Source organism: Oncorhynchus mykiss, chromosome 5, assembly GCF_013265735.2.
Source record: "Oncorhynchus mykiss isolate Arlee chromosome 5, USDA_OmykA_1.1, whole genome shotgun sequence".
NCBI lineage: Eukaryota > Metazoa > Chordata > Actinopteri > Salmoniformes > Salmonidae > Oncorhynchus > Oncorhynchus mykiss.
Window position 1 is genome coordinate 66,776,766 of NC_048569.1, and position 9,791 is coordinate 66,786,556.

Consider the following 9,791-nt stretch of genomic DNA (forward strand, 5'->3'; position numbering starts at 1 on the left):
GGAATCACTTCAATTGCCCTGGGGGGTACGAACAAAGGATCCGATTCGGGAAAGCTGTATTCCTGGTCGTAATGCTGGTGAGTTACTGCCGCTCTGATATCCAAAAGTTATTCTCAGCTGTATGTAATAAAACAAAATATTTTCTGGCCTAATAATATAAGAAATAACACCCAAAAAAATGAGGGCCTAGGGGCTAGAAGCACGGCTGCCCTCTGTGCCATTTTCTTCTGGTGCCAGGAAAATAACCTCTTACTCAATGTCAACAAAACAAAGGAGATGATCGTGGACTTCAGGAAACTGCAGAGGGAGTGTCCCCCTATCCACATTGACGAGATCGCAGAGGAGAAGGTGGAAAACTTCAAGTTCCTCAGCGTACACATCACTGACAAACTGAAATGGTCCACCCATACAAACAGTGTGGTGAAGAAGGAGCAACAACGCCACTTCAACCTCAGGAGGCTGAAGAAATTTGTCTTGGCACCTATAACCCTCAAGGGTCAGAAAAAGCTTTTACTCGTCTCCTTTCTGTTGCTGTCACGTGTACATCCATAGGCGGAAGTGACACTCGACATCTTGATGCGGAAGAGATTCCGAACAATTGAAGATTTCACCAAAATGATAACAAAACACTAACCAGAACTAATAACGTCGTGTTGTAGCTATTGTACGTTGATCTATTGAGACTAGAGTAAAGTTTTATTTTGGCAATTGTACGTATCCAGCAACCATGGCTAATAACAATTTACAGGTGAGTGAGTGTCCAGCCAGGACAACAACAAACGAAATTAGCCAGCTAGCTAGGCTTGCTAGCTAACACTGTATTCAAGTCTACTGTTGTTTCGGATGGCGTTAATCCTTAGATTTGTCTAGTAAATATGACTCTTGACGCGGGTGCGTACGTATGTGAGAAATGTTTCATTATTTACTCATTTCATTTTGACATACCATTCTAAAATAAACTACACCAAATGACAGTGATATCTGGCAGAACAACATGCTAATGCCCTTCCCTCTTTTGTTATGGCGCTTCTATAACATTGCCCATGCATTGTGTTACAGAAAGCCATAGATCTTGCAAGCAAGGCTGCAGAGGAGGACAAAGCTAAAAACTATGAGGAAGCTCTCCGGTTGTACCAGCATTCTATTCAGTACTTCCTTCATGTTGTGAAGTGTGAGTTGTCTTATATCTAAGTTCCACTTGCTGTTTACAAGTCTTAATTTGAGAAATACACTGCAAACACAGAACATCCACATACATTGTTATTCTATTCACTTTAATTTGGTAATATACACTCACATGCCAGTTTATTAGGTACACCCATGTAGTATTGGGTCGGACCCCCCTTTGCCTTCAGAACAGCCTGAATTATTCGGGGAATTCTACAAGGTGTTGGAAATGTTCCACAAGAATGTTGATCCATGCTGACACGACGGCATCATGCAGTTGCTGCAGATTGGACTTTGCGTCACCATGGACCAACATCCCTGTGGAACATTTCCGACATCTGGAGGCAAAGGGGTGTCCGAATCGGTCTAGGTGGATACATTCATGCTGCGAGCAGCCCATTCCATCTAATCTCAAAGATGCTCTATTGGGTTGACGTCTGGGGACTGTGCAGGCCACTCAAGTAAACTGAATGTGATGTCATGTTTCAAGCAGTGTTTTTCCACTACTCATTTCTCGTGTTGGTGATCACGTGCCCACTGGATACGTTTCTTCTTGTTTTTAGCTGGTAGGAGTGGAATCCTCTGTGGTAGTCTGCTGCAATGGCCCATCCGTGACAAAGATTGACGAGTTGTGCGTTCCGAGATGCCACCAGAGACTGTACACCACTTTTGCACTGCGCTGTTATTTGTCTGTTTGTGGGCCTCCTGTTAGCTTGCACAATTCTTGCCATTCTCCTTCAACCTCATCAACAAGCTGTTTTAGCCCACAGGACTGCCACTGGATGTTTTTTGTTTGTCGCACTATTCTCGGTTAACCTGCACTGTCGTGCGTGAAAAGCCCAGCAGGGCAGTCGTTTCTGAAATGCTGGGTCCGGCACGCCTAACACAGATGATCATACACCGATAACACCACGCTGCAAGTTCCTTAGATCACTAGTTTTGCCCATTCTTTTTATTTTAATTTTACCCCCTTTTCTCCCCGATTTCGTGGTATCCAATTGTTAGTAGTTACTATCTTGTCTCATCGCTACAACTCCCGTACGGGCTCGGGAGAGATGAAGGTCGAAAGCCATGCGTCCTCCGAAACACAACCCAACCAAGACGCACTGCTTATTAACACAGTGTGCATCCAACCCAGAAGCCAGCCGCACCAATGTGTCGGAGGAAACACCGTGCACCTGGCGACCTGGTTAGCGTAAGGATATCCCTACCGGCCAAACCCTCCCTAACCCGGACGACGCTAGGCCAATTGTGCGTCGCCCCACGGACCTCCCAGTCGAGGCCAGCTGTGACAGCGCCTGGGCACGAACAGCTAGCACTGCGCCACCCGGGAGGCCCAGTTTTGCCCATTCTAACGTTCAATCAAACTAACTGAATGCCTCAATGCGTGTCTGCCTGCTTTATATAGAAAGCCACGACAATCACTGTCTGTAGGAGCAAACCATTTTTGTGAATGGGGTGATGAAGCTAATAAACTGGCCGGTGAGTGTATGTGTTCACCTTTGATCTTAAAGTTTGGAATGAACTTGGAATGACCACAGGAGGACCTCTGGGTAAACATAAATCATTTCTTAAAGAAACTGTTTTAAAAGTTTTCACTTTCACATTAAATGCCCGAAGTGTGAGGTGACTTGGGGCATAATGTGATGTGACAACCTGTGGTCCATTTCCTTTTCCTATAGATGAGGCCCAGGGAGACAAGGCCAAGCAAAGCATCAGGGCAAAGTGTGCAGAGTACCTGGACCGAGCAGAGAAGCTGAAGGAATACCTTAAGAAGAAGGAGAAGGCTCCTCCAGCCAAGCCTGTCAAAGAGTCTGGGTCTGATGACAAAGGGTGAATAGGGCTGTGGTGGTCATGAAATTATGTCCGCCGGTTATTGTCGTGCAAAAGTCTGCCGGTCTCACGGTAATTGGCCGTTAATTAACATAGGATTAGCATTTCCAGGCCTCCATGCATACAAGCCACAGATGTGTGCTTTTGTAACATCTACTTTAAAATAAAAAAAAGTATAATAAATCAACTTAATATACAATAAATCCATTATTTATTTTAGTCAGGTTTAAAGAAACAATATGATATGAAGTAAATGTATTTCAAAAGAACGGAATATGAGTTGGTCTACTGGCCTACAATGTAATCTTGTCTTTACTAATATGTAAAACTAGTTTTGATTTAGAATGGCACATTTTCAAATGGGCAGAAAAAGGGAAAAAAGACATGGCGAACATAGGCCGCACGCTTTCCCAACGGTTCGTTTTGTAGGCTACTTTGTTTTTTATAATGGAGTATGTGCTTGATATGAGCAGCTGGGAAATAAGAGAACACTTATTTCACTCCACGCATCAACCCCTGTTTGAAGTATGTGGACACCTGCTTGTCGAACATCTCATTCCAAAATCATGGGCATTCATTTGCTACTATAACAGCCTCTACTCTTCTGGGAAGGGTTTCTACTAGATGTTGGAAAATTGCTGCGGGGACTTGCTTCCATTCAGCCAGATCGGGCACTAATGTTGGGTGATTAGGCCTGGTGTGCAGTTGGCGTACCAATTCATCCCAAAGGTGTTCGATGGGGTTGAGGTCAGGGCTCTGCAGGGCAGTCAAGTTCTTCCACACTGATTTTGACAAACCATTTCTGTATGGACCTCGCTTTGTGCACGGAGGCATTGTCATGCTGAAATAGGAAAGGGCCTTCCCCAAACTGTTGCCACAAAGTTGGAAGCACAGAATCGTCTAGAATGTCATTGTATACTGTAGCTTTAAGATTTCCCTCAACTGGAACTAAGGGACCTAGCCCGAACCATGAAAAACAACCCCAGACCATTATTCCTCCTACACCAAACTTTAAAGTTGGCACTAAGAATTGGGGCAGGTAGTGTTCTCTTGGCGTCCGCCAAACCCAGATTCATCTGTCGGACTGCCAGATGGTGAAGCAAGATTCATCACTCCAGAGAATGCGTTTCCACTGCTCCAGAGTCCAATGGCGGCGAGCTTTACACCACTCCAGCCGACGCTTGGCATTGCGCATGGTGGTCATAGGCTTGTGTGTGGCCATGGAAGCCCATTTCATGAAGCTCCTGATGAACAGTTATTGTGCTGATGTTTTTTTTCCAGAGGCAGTTTGGAACTCTGTAGTGACTGTTGCAACCGAGGACATGCGATTTTTACGCGTTAAACGCTTCATCACTCGGCGTTCCCATTGTATGAGCTTGTGTGGCCTACCACTTCGCGGCTGAGGCGTTGTTGGTCTTAGACGTTTCCACTTCACAATAACAGCACTTACAGTTGAGCGGGGCAGCTCTAGCAGGGTAGAAATTGACAAACTAGCTTGTTGGAAAGGTGGCGTCCTATGACGGTGCCACGTTGAAAGTAATTGAGCTCTTCAGTAAGGCCATTCTACTGCCAATGTTTGTCTATGGAGATTGCATGGCGGTGTGCTCAATTTGATATACCTGTCAGCAACGGATGTGGTCCAAATAGCCAAATCCACTAATGTTGTATATACGGTGTAGTTAGCAAGTTGAGTACTACCAAAAAATGTGCAGAGTCATAAAAGGAGATTTACTGCGGTCATGACTCATGATTGCCAATGTGGCGGTACTATGGTCACCACAACAGCCCTAAGTGAGCATAATGAATCCTGAGATGCGTTATAATCCTCACCAATCCTTCATTTGGTTCTGATTCTTTAGTCTTTTGGACTGTTTATATAATTTTTGTGTGGCCTCCTTATCAGTACAGTGAGGTCAAAACGACTTTGCTATGTCTTTTGCAGGAATGAGAGTGATGAAGGTGAAGGTGACCCAGAGAAAAAGAAGTTCCAAAATCAACTCTCGGGTGAGTTATAGCATCAGCTACTTCCCTTTTCAGCATTTTTTGTGAGGCTCATACAAGCTTTAATGTTGCCTTTTGACACTGAATCTGCATTTGATTTGTATGAAAAAAATGTATATACGTCGTACTACATTTCACCCACTTCTATCTATCTACTATATGTCTTACAGGTGCCATCGTCATGGAAAAGCCAAACATCAAGTGGAGTGACGTAGCTGGGCTTGAGGGTGCAAAAGAGGCCCTTAAAGAAGCTGTCATCTTGCCCATCAAATTTCCTCACCTCTTCACAGGTATGGATTATGTAATTCAATCAACACATAACATTCTAGATAATAACGCATGTATTGTGACTTGCAGCAATGCATCTGAAGAGTAAATAGTTTGTCTTGGATAGTATTAACTATAGAAGTCATGTAATTAAAGAATACATGAGTATGTTTGTCTTTGGTGTCCAGGAAAGCGGACTCCATGGAGAGGGATCTTGCTCTTTGGCCCTCCTGGTACAGGAAAGTCTTACCTGGCCAAGGCTGTGGCCACAGAAGCCAACAACTCCACCTTCTTCTCTATCTCCTCATCTGACCTGGTGTCAAAGTGGCTGGGGGAAAGTGAAAAGTGAGTGATGGGGCAAAGAGGATGGGCTATGCAATCAAATCAAAATAGTATATGAAGGATATTGCTCATACATACCCATCTCTATCCTCCTCTTCATTCTTCTCCCACACCATCCATTGGTCTCCTATTTACTTGCCGCCACTCTTTCTGTCATCAGGTTGGTGAAGAATCTGTTTAGCCTAGCCAGGGAGAACAAGCCCTCCATCATCTTCATCGATGAGATAGACTCTCTGTGTGGCTCCAGGAGTGAGAACGAGAGTGAAGCAGCCCGCCGCATCAAGACTGAGTTCCTGGTCCAGATGCAGGGTGAGAGTTTACGCCAAGCTTGGCCTCAGATCCTGTTTACCTTGTACCTTGAGTAGTGACACAACTGCTTTGTCCACTGTGTCGTTTAGCACTGAACCTTTTTCTTTCTAAGGTATCACCAAAACGACACATTTTTTGGCTTTCCATTTGACTGGACCAGCTGTATATTTTAAAGTGTTTTCTCTCTCTTCTCCCAGGTGTTGGAAATGACAATGATGGAGTCCTGGTTCTAGGAGCCACAAACATCCCCTGGACATTGGACTCTGCTATTAGGAGAAGGTCTGTGTATATTTATCTTTTGATGATCTCAAGTCCTTTATGTTATTGTAAAGATGTATTATTCCTTGGATATTTACCCATTGACTCTTGTTAGACAGATTGTTAAAGATTAGAACTAAAGAATGAGATTCCCTCCTGTCACTTGATGCATCACCATATGTCATTCCCGTATTAGATATCACAGCTGTCGTGTTTCTGTGCCTCAGGTTTGAGAAGCGGATCTACATCCCTCTGCCTGAGGAGCACGCCCGCTCCTTCATGTTCAAGCTACATCTAGGCTCCACCCCCAGTGAGCTCATTGAATCAGACTATGTGACCCTTGGTAAGAAGACAGAAGGCTACTCTGGAGCTGACATCAGCGTCATCGTGAGGGACGCCCTCATGCAGCCAGTCAGGAAAGTGCAGTCGGCCACTCACTTCAAACGGGTAAGTGACATTCAACAGAGGCGGGGCTCAACTAGGTGCAGCAAATCTTAATTGATTTAATTTTCAGCATCTAATAGTTTTGAAGGAAGCATTGAATGCTCTGTCAATGAAACGTCAGTAATCACAAATCCAGTTCCGTCCATGTCTTCTCCTGCATACACCCAGGTCCAAGGATCGTCATGGAACCATCCCAACCTCGTGGTAGACGACCTCCTGACCCCATGCTCACCAGGAGATCCAGACGCCATAGAGATGACCTGGATGGATGTTAATGGGGAGAAACTCATGGAGCCTGTTGTTTGCATGGTGAGAAGAACCCCAAAAACATATCTTTTTTTGAATATGAGGGAACAAGTATGTGATGCTATCTGATTGGACTGGGATGATACCTGTATCGTGATTCTCGTTAGTATCGTGGCAAGGAAACAAAACATGAAGCGGATGTAACTTTTTGGGGGGGAAACAGCCCTAATGTTGGGAACAAACATCATTATGTTGTCATCCAGAGTCACATTTTAGTTATGTTCCAAGCTATATCACACTATTTTACATACAGCAGGTTTTTAATATCCAAACAAAGATTGTTTGATCTGCTTCGCATTTTCATTTTTGCAAAAATATTGAGATACTGGTATCGTCCCAGCCCTACTAATTGACCTTTGTGATGTGCTGTTTACAGGCTGATATGCTGAGGTCACTGCACAACACCAAGCCAACCGTGAACGAGCAGGACTTGGATAAACTCAAGAAGTTCACAGAGGACTTTGGTCAGGAAGGCTAACACTCAACCAGATAATGCAAACCCAACTTTCCTTTCTCTTGTCCTTTTCCTCCACTGGTTCTCAGGCTTGTATTTACTATTCTACTTTCTCTCCAAGTTACAAAGGGGTTTCATGTATGTTGATTTGTTTGCTTATTCTGCTAATACATACCCATAGTACATTACTTTTTTCTTTTTTTTACGAAGCCAGATAAGGTTGACTAATGTTTAAGATGGTGATGGTCTCAAAGAATATGGATTCAAGCAATGTATTCAGAATGTATGCTTTAAAACACTAAAGTGTCTGTTTTTGCCTTGATGGCATCAAACTAACAATGCATGGTGCATTACAGCAAACTCCTCCAAAAGGCCTTTACTCCTTGAAGTACATCTATGACTTGACAAGATAGATGAGGATTGCAGGTTTTGTTGTACTGTATGGTGTTAGGACCTAGTTAGTTTACTTGACTAGGACCTAGTTAAACTTGAACTTTAACTAGGACCTAGTTAAGTTTTTATTTATTTATTCATGTTGTATCCAAGAACGGCTAAGTCTGTAACGTTCACTCTGTGTTGGTGGAGTAGCACTCATTGAAGCGGACCATATCATGATTAAATATCAGCAACTTTAATTTGATTTCAACTTCCTTTCATTGTCTTTTTTTGTACAATATTCATATTATTTTGCTGTAGGCTGTTTTTGAAAGAAGGCATTAGTCTGAGTTCCTTGCTGTTCAACAGCAAGTAAAAGTACTTTGGGATGGGTGGGTGGGGCTATGTTATAATGAAATAAAACCCAATGATTGATCTGAAAGATGAATCAGTAATTGAGTGTGCAATAATGTTTGGTCATTTTTTTAACCTGTAGCCCTTCAATTGTACTTCATACATTTTTGCCCACTTCAAATGTTTTGTACAAGTTGTGCCTTGAAAGAGAATCAATGTATATCCTCTCTCACTTACTACTAAAGCCGATGAAACTTCAGACACCCTATGAAAGAGACACATATTCAGACAGTTACTTACTTATGATTGTATACAGTTCTTTCTATAACCTGACTTAACACAAAAAATGCTATAAATCTCAATGTACAGTATAGTCATTCATTCTCATTTGAGCTGTTCACAAATATTGTCTGGTCACTGGGATGAGATTAGTGTAGCGTTGAACAATGCTGAGAAGGGAGGGGTTTTTCTTCATAAAAGAAGAATGGTCATTATGTTTTCTTTTGAAAATACTGTTAACATCTATGGCTGTGGGGTTTCCTTAGAAATATATATTCAGGTTTTTTTTTCTGGGATGTTCCAGAGGTATCCAGTTGTGTTCTAATCTTGGTGTATATGTAAATAAAAATATTACTTATTGAAATTACTGATGTTTGGTTTTACTTTACACATCTTTGGATGGTTGTATATTTCAATACACTACCGTTCAAAAGTTTAGGGTCACTTTTCAATTTTCTTGTTTTTGAAAGAAAAACACATTTTTTGTCCATTTAAAATAACATCAAATTGATCCGAAATACAGTGTAGACATTGTTAATGTTGTAAATGACTATTGTAGCTGGAAACGGCAGATTTTTAAAATGGAATACCTACATAGGTGTACAGAGGCCCATTGTCAGCAACCATCACTCCTGTGTTCCAATAGCACATTGTGTTAGCTAATCCAAGTTTATCATTTTAAAAGGCTAATTGATCATTAGAAAACTCTTTTGCAATTGTTAGCACAGCTGAAAACTGTTGTCTGATTAAAGAGGCAATACAACTGGCCTTTAGACTAGTTGAGTATCTGGAGCATCAGCATTTGTGGGTTCAATTACAGGCTCAAAATGGCCAGAAACAAAGAACTTTCTTCTGAAACTCGTCAGTCTATTCATGTTCTGAGAAATTAAGGCTATTCCATGCAAGAAATTGCCAAGAAACTGAAGATATCGTACAACTCTACTCCCTTCACAGAACAGTGCAAACTGGCACTAACCAGAATAGAAATAGGAGTGGGAGGCCCCGATGCACAATTGAGCAAGAGGACAGGTACATTAGTGTCAAGTTTCAGAAACAGATGCCTCACAAGTCTTCAACTGGCAGCTTCATTAAATAGTACCCGCAAAACACCAACATCAACAGTGAAGAGGCAACTCCGGGATGCTGGCCTTCTAATCACCAAAATGAAAGCTAGACAGTCAGAGAGCATTGAAAATGTGAAAATTATGGCAAGATGACTATTTATTTGCAAATTTTGATGGCAAGGAAATACATCACTTTTCAATGCGTACCTCCGGACGTCATTGGAGACAATGTGTCCCACCCTGATTTGACACCCCTGATATAGCGTGTCATTCACAAAACACTGGGATGTGACCACAATGCACAAGAGAGTAATATTCTGATATTAACAGTGGTGCGA

At 42.4% G+C, this 9,791-nt stretch overlaps 1 protein-coding gene across 2 annotated transcripts; it reads left to right on the forward strand.

Annotated features, from left to right (window-relative positions):
* The first annotated feature begins 52 nt into the window (after nt 1-52).
* LOC110524392 (vacuolar protein sorting-associated protein 4B) lies at nt 53-8,756 on the forward strand. Of its 2 annotated transcripts, none has more exons than XM_036978136.1 (11): nt 53-77; nt 1,060-1,171; nt 2,850-3,000; nt 4,943-5,004; nt 5,172-5,291; nt 5,457-5,613; nt 5,771-5,919; nt 6,117-6,198; nt 6,405-6,624; nt 6,790-6,930; nt 7,304-8,756. In XM_036978136.1, exons 1-11 carry the CDS (start codon nt 72-74, stop codon nt 7,403-7,405), a joined length of 1,302 nt encoding a protein of 433 aa, XP_036834031.1. In that variant the 5' UTR covers nt 53-71; the 3' UTR covers nt 7,406-8,756. The 2 variants fall into 2 exon arrangements, with proteins under 2 accessions (XP_036834031.1, XP_021459664.1); XM_021603989.2 differs by lacking the exon at nt 53-77 and adding an exon at nt 411-748.
* Nucleotides 8,757-9,791: the final 1,035 nt, after the last annotated feature.

What these genes read in the sequence shown, in the direction of transcription:
- LOC110524392 (XM_021603989.2), top strand. Translation starts at nt 728, where the DNA reads ATGGCTAATAACAATTTACAG. An exon ending in TGGCTAATAACAATTTACAG is followed by an intron (nt 749 to 1,059) that starts GTGAGTGAGTGT and finishes ATTGTGTTACAG; the next exon opens with AAAGCCATAGATCTTGCAAG. An exon ending in GTTCCTGGTCCAGATGCAGG is followed by an intron (nt 5,920 to 6,116) that starts GTGAGAGTTTAC and finishes CTCTTCTCCCAG; the next exon opens with GTGTTGGAAATGACAATGAT.